The sequence below is a fragment of the Kogia breviceps genome, chromosome 5, assembly GCF_026419965.1.
Source record: "Kogia breviceps isolate mKogBre1 chromosome 5, mKogBre1 haplotype 1, whole genome shotgun sequence".
Taxonomy (NCBI): domain Eukaryota; kingdom Metazoa; phylum Chordata; class Mammalia; order Artiodactyla; family Physeteridae; genus Kogia; species Kogia breviceps.
In genome coordinates this window covers 29749684-29764566 of record NC_081314.1, presented here as the reverse complement: position 1 = coordinate 29764566, position 14883 = coordinate 29749684, and the positions used below count along the sequence as shown (strand labels likewise).

The following is a 14883-nucleotide window of genomic DNA, read 5'->3' as shown; positions in this document are numbered from 1 at the left end:
CCCCAACAGGCTTGATGCTGGTACTTTTGGAACAATGGGAGTCGGTTTGGGATTTGCCATTGCATCTGCTCTAGTGGCTAAAGATAGAAACCCAGGGCAGCAGGTCATCTGTGTGGAAGGAGACAGTGCATTTGGATTTTCTGGCATGGAAGTGGAAACCATCTGCAGGTAAAACAGCATCCTGAGTCAGCATTTCTTTCTCCAAAATATGAAAAATTATACCCAAGACCCACTTGCCTAACAAATAGTTACCAGGCGTTCACCATGTTCCAGGTGCCCCATGCATGGCACTGTGTTGTGTCCTGAGAATACTAGTATAAATACCCTGGGGTCTGTCTCATCCAGGACAGCATGTTCATGACCTCTCTACCATATGCCCAAAACCTGCAAAACTGGGGAGTAGTTTTCAGGTCACTGAAAAAAAAGTTCTGGTCTGATAAAAGCTTGTTTTCTGCAGGGAGATAGCAGAGCTTGGTGGTTAAAAGAACGGCCTCTGGGTCAGTTGGCCTGGATTTAAATACTGGCTTGACCACATCAGACCCAGGTGACTAGGGTTAAGTCTCTTAATCAAACTTAAGTCTCCTCTAAAGTAGAGACAGGAGTCGTACTAGTTCCTACCTTATAGGACAGTTGTGAGGAACAAGTGCTTCAGAGGGAATTAAGTATGGAAGGTGTCATTCTTATTAACTCCCAGATATGTGAAAACCAAGGGTCAGAAAAGCTCAGTCATTTACCTGAGGTCCATAGCTGCATAATGGTGGGACCAGGTCTGCCAACCACTAACCTTGCATTCTTTCTATTGCTCCATGATGTTTCTGTTAATAATTTGATAGTCTTTATTAGGATAACAAATGCTTAATTTTTGGTCTTACCCTAATATTACAAAAAAGCTTATAGAAAACTATCCATTTTCAAGTTAAAATTTCAATCCAATGAAAAGAAATTGCTTCAGAATGAAAAATGATTTCCTTTATATTTTGCTCTCAATTTTAGGTACAACTTGCCAATTATACTTTTGGTGGTGAATAATAATGGAATTTACCAAGGTTTTGATACAGATACTTGGAAGGAAATGTTAAAATTTGGAGATGCTACTATAGTGTAAGTAACCCAGAACAGTGTATATTTATGTTTTCTCATCTATTTTAATCTCTCTTTAAAAAGTCTGCAGGCTTCCCTAGTGGCCCAATGGTTAAGAATCTGCCTGCCAATGCAGGGGACACAGGTTCGAGCCCTGGTCTGGGAAGATCCCACATGCCGGGGAGCAACTAAGCCCGTGAGCCACAACTACTGAGCCTGCATGTTTGGAGCCTGTGCTGCTCCACAACGGGAGAGGCCGTAACAGTGAGAGGCCCGCGCATCACGATGAAGAGTGGCCCCCACTCGCCGCAACTGGAGAAAGCCCTTGCACAGAAACAAAGACCCAACACAGCCAAAAATAAATAAATAAATAAATAAATAATTTTTTTTTTTTTTTTAAGTCTGCTATACTGGAAACCTGCTTCTGTGGTGTCAGTATTGCTTGTTTTCATGGTCAGGTGCTCTAAAGGACAGGAACTCTGTCTGCATGGTTCCTTTTTGCACAACCATCCTTGACTGGCACTTCAATGAATAGTTTATGATCAGGGAGCCACTGAAGCCTCGGTGAATGAGTTTCATGTCTAAGCCTTGTTAATGAAAAGGCTTATTGCAAATGCTACCAGTCCTGCTATTCCTACTACACCATGTAGGAATATAGATGTTTACATATTGTTTATGATATAGAAGTCTTCCTTCCTTTTACCACTTAGCTAAATCTTGGTCATTTGATGACAGAGCCAAACTGAGACAATATTGTGGCTGGCTGTGGGATGAGGAAGTTGTGAATCTTGTTAGTCAGCCCCAGGGGAGCAGGCTGTGGGTATGTTTGCTATGCCTCACTGACTCTGTTTGTTGTTTTGTTGTTATTTGCTGTTTTGTAGTAACCATTCCTTTTTTCCTCTTTTTTTTGGAGGGGGGATTCATAATAGTTGATGGTATAGCCTTCACTGCCTAGTATAGTAGCCACTAGCCACATGTGGCTGTTTTAAGTTAAATTAAAAATTCACATCCTCTTTTTAACTAGTCACATTTCAAGTGCTCACCACAACAGGTCACTAGTAACTACTATACTGAGCAGCACAGATAAAAAATTTCCATCATCATGGAAAGTTCTATTGGACATTGCTATACATACAATAAAAAAATGTATGGAAAGTTTAATGTACAGGCATCTCAGTTTACATAAAAGCATGCCTTTCATTTTAGATGAAATTTTTTCCACAAAATATTTTAGACAGTTTTTTCTATTAACTTGTGACCTTCTTTTTCAGGGTCCCTCCAATGTGTCTTCTGCCACACTCACATTACGAGCATGTCATGATTGCATTTGGAGGCAAAGGGTATTTTGTACAAACACCAGAAGAACTCCAGAAATCCCTGAGGCAGAGCCTGGCAGACACAACTAAACCCTCTCTTATCAACATCATGATTGAGCCACAAGCCATGCGGAAAGCCCAGGTAAAGATGATTGCTAAGCAGAAAGCAGAAATGCATCTCCCATCCCACCCCCAAAAGTATCTACCAAACAGAACACCCTGTTATTTACTGAGTTCTGTCTAAACTGTTTCTGAGCTTGTCACTTTCATTTGTTTGTTCAGTGAATATTTGTTGAGGTATGTGTTAGGTGTGCTGTGTCAGGTGCTAAGAATAGCATAGTGAACAAACCAGGCTCAGCCCTCACCTCATGGAGTTTACTATCCAGTAGGAGAGTGCAGTCCAGTCACCTCTCAACTGAATGTATCACAATAGAGTGAGGCAATTCCTCTGAAGAAAAGAAACCCAGTTCTGAATGAACATAAAACAAAGGAACCCAAGAGGTGTGTGGAGAAAGGGAACCCTCCTACACTGTTGATGGGAATGTAAATTTCCATCCTGTGGAAAACAGTATGGAGGTTCCTCAAAAAACTAAAAACAGATTTGCCACATGATCTAGCAGTCCTGCTTCTGGGCATATGTCCGGAGAAAACCATAATTTGAAAAGATACACGCACCTCAGTGTTCACTACAGAACTATTTACAGCAGCCAAAACATAGAAGCAATCTAAATGTCCAATGACAGATGAAGATGTAGTATATATATATAGTGGAATACTACTCAGCCATAAAAAAGGATGAAATAATGCCATTTGCAGCAACATGGATGGACCTAGATAGTATCATACTAAGTGAAGTAAGAAAGTGAAAGACAAATACCATACAATATCACTTGTGTGTGGAATCTAAAATATGACAAATGAACTTATCTATGAAACAGAAACAGACAGATACAGAGAACAGACTTATGGTTGCCAAGGCAGAGAGGGAGTGGGGGAGGGATGGATTGGGAGTTGCAAACTATTATATATAAAATGGGTAAACAACAAGGTCCTACAATATAACACAGGAAACTATATTCAAAATTCTATTATAAACCATAATGGAAAAGAATATGAAAAAGAATGTGTGTGTGTGTATACACACACACACATATATATAACTGAATCACTTTGCTGTATAGCAGAAATTAACACAACATTGTAAATCAACTATACTTCAATAAAATAAATTTAAACAAACAACCCCACAAAGGAATTCAATTTATATTGGAGTCACCAGGAAGACTTCTCAGAAGTGATGCTTAAACTGAGAGCTGAAGGGTAAGCAGGGACAAACTCAGCAAAGAAGCGAGGGAAAAGATGTGCAAAGGCTCTTTGGCAGGAGAGAGCACGGCAAGTTCAAGGAATTGAAAGAAAGCCAAAGTGGCTGGAAGACAGAGAGTGGAGGAGGAAGCACAATGGGATATGAGACTATAATAGGGTAACTTATGCAATTATATTCAGAGTTAGTTACTTTGGCCTCTAAAGCAAAACTATGGTGTAGACTATAGCAGTAAAATAAATGACAAAAGTGTGTAGTATGTTCCTCTCCCATCCCAGATTAAGTTGCTTTTCATACTTTTTACTCTGATTCTGGTCCAGCTACTTTTGCTTTCTCTTATACACCTGGCATCCATGCCTGCACCTTGCATATCAGCTGCTGTTTTCAGTGTTTTACTTTTTTTCAAGTAGTTTCTGATTTGGTTCTTTATACATGTATCTGCTGTTAAATTTTTTTCTTTTTTGAACAAGGCAGTGGACAAATGGGCAGAATGGATACCTGGACAATCAATGAAATATAAATTAATTTGGAAACTATGAAATATATAGAATTCTACTGAAATTCTGTTTCTGTAAGACAGATATCAAGGACGTTGGTGAAAGGAACAAAGGGGAACTACAAAACAGCCAGAAAACAGAAAAATGGCAATAAGTACATACCTATCAATAATAACTTTAAGTATTAATGGATTAGATTATTGAATCAAAATAAAGAGTGCCTGAATGGATAAAAATAAGGCACATCTATATGCTGCCTATAAGAGACTCACGTCAGATATAAGGACACAAAGAGACTGAAAGTGAAGAGATGGAAAAAGGTAATTCATACAAATGGAAACCAAAAGAAAGCTGGGGTAGCTATACTTATATCAGATAAAATAGACTTTAAAACAAAGACTGTAATAAGGGACAAAGAAAGGCATTGCACAATGATAAAGGGGTCAGTCCAACAATAGGTCATAACATTTGTAAATATTTATGCACACAACATAGGAGTGCATATATATATGCAAATATTAACAGACCTAAAAGGAGAAATAGACAGCAATACAATAATAGTAGGAGACTTTAATACCCACTTACATCAATGGCTAGCTCATCCAGGCAGAAAATCAGTTAGGAAACATCAGCCTTAAATGACACATTAGAACAGATGGCCTTCACAGATATACTCAGAACATTCCATCCAAAAGCAGCAGAGTACACATTCTTCAAGTGCATATGGAATGTTCTCCAAGATAGATCATATGTTAGGCCACAAAACAAATCTTCATATATTTAAGAGGGTTAAAAGCATCTTTTCCAACCACAGTGGTGTGAAAATAGAAATGAATTACAAGAAGAAAACTAGAAAATTCACAAATACATGGAGATAAAACAGCATGCCACTGAACAACTGAGAGGTCGAAGAAGAAATCAAAAGAAAAATTTTTAAATGTCTTTGAGATAAATGAAAATGGAAATACAATATATCAAAATTTATGGGACACAGCAGAAGCAGTTCTAAGAAGGAGGTTCATGCAGTAAAAGCCTACCTCAAAAAACAACAACAAAAATCAAACAACCTAACTTTACATCTGAGGGAACTAGGAAAAAAACAAGCCCAAAGTTAGTAGAAGGAAGGAAATAACAAAGATCAGAGCACAAATAAATGAAATAGAGCCTAAAAAGACAATAGAAAAGACCACTGGACCTAAGAACTGATTCTTTAAAAAGATAAAATTGACAAAGCTTTAGCTAGACTCACCAAGAAAAAAAGAGAGAGGACTCAAATAAATAAAATCAGAAATGAAAGATGAGCCATTACAACTGATACCATGGAAATAAAAAATTTCATAGAGACTACTATGAATAATTATATACTAATAAATTTGACAACTTAGAATAAATGGATAAATTCCTAGAAACATATAGTAATGAAGAAATAGAAAATCTGAACAGACTGATTACAAATTAGGAGATTGAATCAGTAATCAGAACCTCTCAAACAAAAGTTCAGGACCAGATGGCTTCACTGGTGAATTCTACCAAACATTAAAAGCAGAATTAATATCAATTCCTCTCAAATTCTTCCAAAAGTTAAAGGAGGAAGGGACACTTCCAAACTCATTTTTACAAGGCCAGCATTACCCTGATAACCAAGACCAGACAAAGATACCACAAGAAAAGAAAATTACAGGCCAATATCCCTGATGAACATAGATGTAAAAATCCTTAATAAAACATTAGCAAACCAAATTCAACAATACATTAAAAGGATTATATACTGTGATCAAGTGAGATTTATTCCAGGTATGCAAAGATGGTTCAATATCTACAAATCAATCAAAGTGGTACACTTCGTTAACAAAATGAAGGATAAAAATCATATGATCATCTCAACAGATACAGAAAAAAGCATTTGACCAAATTCAACATCTATGATTTAAAAATCTCAACAAAGTGGTTATAGAGGGAACATACCTCAACATAATCACGGTCATGTGTCACAAGCCCACAGCTAAGATCATACTTAACAGTGAAAAGCTAGAGCTTCCTCTAAGATCAGGACCAAGACAAGGATGCTCAGTCTTACCACTTTTATTCAACATGAGATTGGCGGTCCTATCCAGAGCAATTAGGCAAGAAAAAGAAATGAAAAGTTTCCAAATTGGAAGCAAAGAAGTAGAAGTGTTACTATTTGCAGATGGTGTGACATTATGTATAGAAAACCCTAAAAACTCCACTGAAAAACTATTATAATAAATTCAGTAAAGTTGTAGGATACAAAATTAACACACAGAGTTCTGTTGTGTTTCTATACAGTAACAACAAACTATCAGAGAAATTAAGAAAACGATCTCATTTACAACTGCATCAAAAAGAGTAGAGTACCTAGGAATAAATTTAACCAAGATGAAAGATCTATACACTGAAAACTATAAGACATTAATGAAAAAAACTGAAGAAGGCACAAAGAAATGGAAACTATTCCTTGCTCTCGGATTGGAAGAATTCATATTGTTAAGCTGTGCATACTACCCAAAGCAATATGCAGATTCAGTGCAATGTCTTATCCGAATTTTAATGGCATTTTTCACAGAAATAGAACAAACAATCCTAAAATTTGTGTGGAACCACAAAAGACCTCAAATAGAGCAATCTTAGAAAGAACAAAGCTGGAGGCATTAAATTACTTGATTTCAAAATATATTACAAAATTTTATTAATCAAAACAGTATGGTATTGGCATTAAAACACACATATATCAACAGAACAGAACAGAGAGCCCAGAAATAAAGCCATGCATATATGATCAATTAATTTATGACAAAGGAGAAAAGAATATACAGTGGGGTAAGGACAGTGTCTTCAGTAAATGGTGTTGCGAAAACTAGGCAGCCACATGCAAAAGAATGAAACTGGACCACGATCTCATACTATACACAATAATTAACTCAAAATGGATGAAAGATTTGAATATAAGACCTGAAACCATAAAATTCCTAGAGGAAAACTGACAGCAAGCTCCTTGACACTGGTCTTGGAGATAATTTTTTGAATTTGACACAAAAGCTAAGGCAACAAAAGCAAAAATAAAGTGGGACTACCTCAAAGTAAAAAGCTTCTGCACAGTAAAGGGAATCATCAACAAAACAAAAAGGCAGCCTATTGAATGGGAGAAAATATTTGAAATCATCTTGTCTGATAAGGAGTTACCCAAAAAATATAAAGAACTCATTTAACTCAATAGCAAAAAACAATCCATTTAAAAAATGGGCAGAAAATATGAATTGACATTTTTCCAAAGAAGACATACAGATGGTCAACAGGTACATGAAAAGATGCTCAGCATCACTAATCATCAGGGAAATGCAAATCAAAACCACAGTGAGCTATCACCTCATACATGTTAGAATGGCTGTTATCAAAAGACAAGAAATAAGTGTTGGCAAGGATGTAGAGAAAAGGGGAATCCTTGTGCCCTCTTGGTGGCAATATAAATACATGCAGCCATTATGGAAAGCAATATGGAATTTCCTCAAAAATTAAATGCAAAACTACCATGTTATCCAGCAATTCCACTTCTGTGTATTTATGGGAAGAAAAGTAAAACACTAACTCTAAAAGATATATGCACTTCCTTGTTTATTGCAGCATTATTTACAGTAGCCAAGATATGAAACAGTCTACAATGGGTGACTAAATAAAGAAAATGTGGTATATATATATACACAATGGATTATTATTTAGCCATAAAAAATGAATGAAATGTTAGCATTGCAACAATGTGGATGGGCCTTGAGGGCGTTATGCTGTATGACTTAAGTCAGACAGGGAAAGACAAGTATCGTATAATCTCTTATGGAACCTAGAACAAACAAAAAAAACAAACTCATAGATACAGAAAACAGATTGATGGTTGCCAGAGTTGGGGGGTGGGGAGTGGGCAAAATGGGTGATGGGAGTCAAAGGTATAGATATTAAAAGTTCTCATTACAAGAAAAATTTCTGTGACTATATATGGTGATGGATGTTAACTAGGTTTATTGTAGTGATCATTTCTCAATATCAAATCATTATGTTGTATACCTGAAACTAATATAAGGTTGTATGTCTATTATATTTAAATTAAAATTTAGAAAGAGAGAGGCTTTGGCATAGCCTCTCTTAGGCTCTTCTCATAGCAGAGAGAAGAGATACTTAAGAAGCATGTGATGGGGATGGTGAGCACAGAAAGGCTAGGCCAGAAAGGTGATGGGGTAGGTGGCATTAGCAGGGATTTATGTGGAGCAAGCAGGAAGACTGTTTTCAGGTAGGATTAACAACTTTCAGAACCTACTCAGTACCTTTGTGGGTTTACTGATTGCCTTGAAAAAAAAACTATTTGTTGAAATGATTTCTGCAAGCTAGACACCCAATAGATAGGTTTTTCTTGTTTTTCAATAGATAGGTTTTAAAATCGCATGTCATTTTATCTGTAGCTGAGTATATGCTTTTCAATAGCTGGGATGTCAGTTTTGCAACCAGGATGCCCTCCTTCTGGCATCAGAGCATCAGAGCACTAAGGAAACTAAAGCCACAAGGGGCTTGGTAAGCACATTCAGAACACACAGACAAAATAGACCTGAGACCTGTGTTAGTCACGGAAGGGCCCTAATTTTTTGATTGTCCCTTCTCTGCTAATGCCTTTCTAAATGATCTGCTTCTGATGGTCTATTCTCTGAATTCTCTATGAATTTGGGGGCTATTGCTGGAGAATACAAGTTCTTATTTCCTCTTGTATAATTCCATGAGGATCATCCTTGTATTTTTTGCATCTACCACTTCAACATTATTTATCTTCACTCCAGTAGAATTCCCTATATATTATAGTTTCTAAGCTGTTTATTTTTCATTGATTGGTTGTGTGTCCATTATCATTTGTCATTTTTAAAAAATGAAGTATAGTTGATCTTGCAATATCATGTTAGTTTTATGTGTGCAACATAGTGATTCAATATTTTTATAGATTATACTTTTATAAAATTATTCATAAAGTTATTATAAAATATTGGCTATATTCTCTGTGCTGTGCAATATATCCTTGTAGCTTATTTATTTTATACATAGTAATTTGCATCTCTTGATCTCGTACCCATATCTTGTCCCTCCCCTCATCCCTCTCCCCACTGGTGACCACTAATTTGTTGTCTGTATCTGTGAGTCTGAAAAGATAATGCACCCTAGTGTTCATAGCAACGTTATTCACAATAGCCAGGATATGGAAGCAACCTAAATGTCCATCAACAGAGGAATGGATAAAGAAGATGTGGTATAGATATACAATGGAATATTACTCAGTCATAAAAAGAAGGAAATTCCATGATCTGCAACAACACAGATGGACCTAGAGGATGTTATGCTTAGTGAAATAAGTCAGACAGAGAAAGAAAAACACTGTATATTATCACTTATATGTGGAATCTAAAATAAAACAAATGAATATAACAGAAGAGAAACAGACTCACAGATATAGAGAACAAACTAGTGGTTACCATTTGTCATCAACTCATGGTGTAGCTGGCTTTTTCCTGCTATAAATACAGGGAAGACCTAATCTCTGCAGTTGCCTGTGTCCAGGCCACATGGGTAGGATGGTTTTAGTCCTGGGCAAGGCTTCTATGCACTGCTCTTTCTCGTCAAGTTCTTCTTAGGCATGGGAGCTCGCAGTCCTCTTTGGGCCTCCTTCATCCCCTCTCTCTCTTTTTTTTTCAATAATTAATTTTTTGGAGTATAGTTGATTTACAATGTTGTGTTAGTTTCTACTGTACAGCAAAGTGAATCAGTTATACATATACATATATCTACTCTTTTTTAGATTCTATTCCCATATAGGACATTACAGAGTATTGAGTAGAGTTCCCTGTGCTATACAGTAGGCTCTTATTAGTTATCTATTTTATATATAATAGTGTGTATATATGTCAATTCTAATCTCCCAGTTTATCCCTCTCCCCCTTTTGCCCTTTGGTAACCATAAGTTTTTTTTCTACATCTGTGACTCTATTTCTGTTTTGTAAATTCCTCTCTTCTTTTGCATGTACTTCTGGTTCTTTCAGACTCTAGTTTTTTTGTGCCCTGATTACTGTTAATGGGGGAAGATCCAGAAAGTGATGTTAGGTTGTTTTGTAGGACAAGACAGCAAGATTCACTAATGGATTTTTAGCTCCTTTTTGGGAAAAGCTCTAGACCAAAGACAAACTTCACTTTACCACCACTGTGGCTAGTGTGGTTATAGTGGGACTTTTAGATTTTAGAGCAAGCAAAGCAGGATATAGTTTGACACAGTTATTTCTTTTGACTGAATGTTTGTTGTCTTTTCTTTTTCTAGGATTTTCACTGGCTGACCCGCTCTAATATGTAAATAAAGATGCCAATGAGTGTTTTGAGTTTTCTCTTTCCTGTAAGATGGAATTTTATTTTCCACAGCAAAATTACTATAATGTTAAAATTGTTCTGCACAGAAAAATAAAAAACATTTCTAAATGACATTTTATAGCGCAGGAATTGATTAAAAACATAAAAAGATTCCAGTATTCTACCACAGAAATAACCATTTACAGATGAAAGAGGGGTTTATTAAATAGCATCATAACTGGTTTATTGAATGACACATCAGTATTCTTTTAAGTAAATCCATTCTTAAAGTCACATATCTTTTAATAACATCTTCGAAGAAAAAAGCTTCCAAGAACTATGCAATGTAGAGGCATGTTCAGTAAGTTGGAGTACCTAGACTATCTCTCCTTCATAGTTTATCCGTTGACCATTTCATACCTTAGTCTACCCAGTATTTAATGGGGCTTGTTCTACATCTTATGAGTTGGGTTTTTGTTCTGTTTTGTTTTTCAGGAAAGTACTTATTAAGCCAAAGGAGAAGTCACACCACACCCAAACTAATAATTTCAGGGTATATTTGGATTATCAACCTTAGTTTATGTGTACCACATTGAGACCAACAGAATCAACAGCCTTAATATATAAAGAACTCTTATAAATAAGAAAAATATTAATGCACTAGTAGAAAAATGGGGAAAGGGCATGAGTGCATAGTTAACAGAAAACCACAAATGATCAATAAAAGTATGAGTATGAATACAAATGAGTACGTAAGTTAAATAGAAAAACCTTTTTTTTTACCCCAGCCACTTAGCAAAGCACTTTTTAAATTGTAATTTTCAGCGTTTGGTGAGGGTGAAGTGAGGAGTGGAGTGCTGTGCTGGGGCAGAAGATGAAATTGGTACAAATTCCATAGAGGAATTCTAGCATTGCTTGTATTTGCAATCATAAAATGTTCATACCCCATAACTTTTGACCCAGTGGGCCTATTTCAAGAATGTATTTTAAAGAAATAATAAAACATTTGGTCAAATATTTATATATAAGGCCATTCAGCATAGTTTTATTTAGGAACAACCACAATGTTTAATAATAAGACATTGGTTATGTAAATTATCTGTCAACATCATAAAATAAAAATTGTGTTAAAGAATGAATATTTATTAATGGAGAAATAATTGCAGCTACAAAAATGGATGGGTCCAGGTCAGGATATACATCTTTACTCATACACAAATACATACATAAAGAAAAAAGGTGGGCACAAACCAAAATTTTAATATAACTTGGTGATGGGATTTAAGTAATTTTTATTTCCCTCTTATGTTTTTCCTACTTTTATAAGATTTTAAAGTAAAAATAATTATGTAATTGTATTACAAGAAACAGACATTGTTTTAAGAAAAATTAGAAATGGAAAAGTATCACTTATTTTCAGGGTCATTCTTGTTTATTATCTGCAGTTTTATATATGAGTTGGAGTATAGGACTTTATATCCAAGTTCAGCTAGTCTGAACCGTACACATCAGACTTATATCCGTTGGCTAGTTAGGGGCCTGAGTGACCTCCACAATGTCGTGGACTCCAGCTTCGAGGTGTGAACCCAGGAGATACTTGCAGGGAGCTGTGGCTTTACCTGACAGGCCCTTGAGATCAGGCCCCCTGGCAGGTCCTCTTATGTAGTTCTGAGATACAGACTAGAGAGCCTGGGCTGCGGAAGAGCATAGGGAATATCCAAGGAGGGCAGAGAGTGGTCGGCTTATGTAACCTCATCAGTGTCCTACTCTGCCCATGGACACTGGCCTCTGGTGGCCAAGTGCTATGTAAGATTTTGCTGAAAGGTTGAGGGCTTGGTGAATATTTGTGAGTTGAACTGTATAAATCTGGATACTAGATGTAATAATTTGGGGAAAAGCCTCCTTCTCTAGTCATATTATCTCAAGAGAGAAAAAAAGTTGGCAGGTTAATAGACTGACCAGCAGAGGTCAGTCTGAACAAAGATCAGATTAGTCCAGGAGCACTGTCCACTGACTGCCTGCTTTATAAATGGGATCTTTCCTTAGAAGGATAAGATATTGAATAAGCCCCTCTAAAATGAATCTGTTGGTTAATAGTCAAAGTTTACTTGGTATTTTGTATCCCCTAGTTTAATAAGGAATGTTCTTATGTGATCCTATTATGTTGAATACTCAAATGCCTCATAAAAACTGAACTTTGAAAGATTATGGTTGTTTTCTTAATTTAGGAATGCTGAGAATTCAGGCTTGGAAATGACCTATCAGGTTAGTTCCTCTACTGATATTCTTTCCCAAATCTTTCATACTAAATGGGGTTGTCTAGGGGTTCAAAAAGTTATCCAGAAGCCCAGTGCCTGGTATATAGAAGGCACTCAATAAATGCCATTGTGTTTTAGGAAGATGCAACTTTAGAGAAGAGGAGAATGTTGGCTGGAATTGTGTCCTATTTAGCTGTGTGGTTTCACTTTGCAAGTAAATGGGTCTTATTTCCCAAATAGATGAGTCATTTCCTGGAAGACAGGGGCTGTGTGTTTTTATTTCCTTAAACAGCCACCTACTCACTGGATAATAGCTTAATGAGAATTCATGATGTTTGGAAACAGCTCAGTGGATATTTTCTATGGTTATTTCACATATGCACCTCTGAAGTAGCTCAGCTTATTATGTCACTTGAGTATGTTTTCCTTAGGGAAAAAGGTCTCAAATCTGTTACAAAGAAATAATAGGATTTTGAACACCAAAGGAAAATGAAAATAATATTGCTTCCAAAAATGTATTTGTTCTTTTACTACTTTTAACTGAACTATAAGAAACATACAATATTATATTAGTTTCAGGTGTACAACATGGTGATTTGATATTTTTATACATTATGAAATGGTCACCACAATAAGACCGGTTACCATCTGTCACCATACAAAGTTGTTACAATATTAGTGATTATGTTCCCTATGTGTACATTACATCCTCATGACTTATTTATTTTATAGCTGGAAGTTTTTACCTCTTAAACCTTGTCCCCTATTTCATCTATCCTTCCACCATCCTTCCTTCTGGCAACCACCAGTTTATTCTCTGTATCTGTGAGTCTGTTTTATTTTGTTTGTTCATTTGTTTTGTTTTTTAGATTCCACATGTAAGTGAAATCATACAGTATTTGTTTTTCTGTTTGACTTATTTAGCATACCACCCTCCAGATCTATCCATGTTGCTGCAAATGGCAAGATTTCATTCTTTGTATGGCTGAGTAGTAGTATATTGTATATATTAACACCATATCTTCTTTATCCCGTCATCTATGAATGGACATTGAGGTTGTTTCCATACCTTGGCTATTGTAAATAATTCTGCAGTGAACATAGGGGTGCATATATCTTTTTGAATTAATGTTTTTATTTTCTTCAGATAAATACCCAGAAGTGGAATTGCTGGATTGTATGGTAGTTCTATTTTTAGTTGTTTGAGGAACCTCCATACTGTTTCCCATAGCGGCTGCACCAACTTCCTTTACTGGTTTTAAGACACTTCTCTAGGCAGTGGGGAAGCAGTGCACTGCCATGAAGAAGTGGCACATGATTAAAGTATTGATAAATGCAAACTTAGAGTGACTAGGATAGAATTTCATATGAGTGTATTAAGAAAGTTGGAAACCAGTTAAATTCCAGATGGGAATTATGACTGAGAAACTCTGGTAAAACTCCTCTGCTGACCGCTGTGGCGAGTGAAACGTATACAGATGAAGTTTGAATCATCTGGTGTTTTCTGGTTGCATTTGCTGCTGCTCATCTGAATAATGGAGTAATGTGGATAAAGGAAATTGAAGATCCTGTGAAATCCTCCCAACGTTAAGGTGCAGATTAAAGTACACCTTGGGTTCAGATCTGACAGGCAAGGCTGCCTAAGCCTCTGGTTTTCACTGGATTATCTTGGATCGTCCCTCCCCTCCAAGGCCTTTTCTTCTAGGAGAGAGGCTAGCTGGTCAGTGAACCCATGGTAAATCGAGGTTGTGTGGTTACCTCTGCAGTTAGGGAGCAGAGAGAAAAGGCACAGCTAGAAACCCCTGGATATCCAGTTTCAAAGTTTGAAGGGAACACTTTAAATTTTGACTCAGGCCTGGAAATATCCAGAGATGGCATCATCCTTGATCTTCTTCCCAGGGGTCACTGGAGCCAGCTCTGTGGAGTGCTTAATCTACAGCTACCTGGTTCGTCCTGAGGCTCATTCTCTGGTCCCAGCGTGTTCCCAGGTACTGCCTCCTCACCCCAGTGATCAGGGAGGGCTCAGGAAA

General features: G+C 36.6%; 1 protein-coding gene across 2 annotated transcripts in view; it reads left to right on the top strand.

Annotated features, from left to right (window-relative positions):
* Positions 1–10727, top strand: part of HACL1 (2-hydroxyacyl-CoA lyase 1) — a 39728-nt gene extending 29001 nt beyond the window's left edge. For both annotated transcript variants that reach the window (XM_059065508.2, XM_067033821.1), the window contains 4 exons: positions 10–168; positions 994–1101; positions 2352–2538; positions 10570–10727. In XM_059065508.2, coding sequence (XP_058921491.1) covers positions 10–168; positions 994–1101; positions 2352–2538; positions 10570–10602 — 487 coding nt within the window. In that variant the 3' untranslated portion in view covers positions 10603–10727. The remainder of the gene's footprint in view (positions 1–9; positions 169–993; positions 1102–2351; positions 2539–10569) is intronic.
* Positions 10728–14883: the final 4156 nt, after the last annotated feature.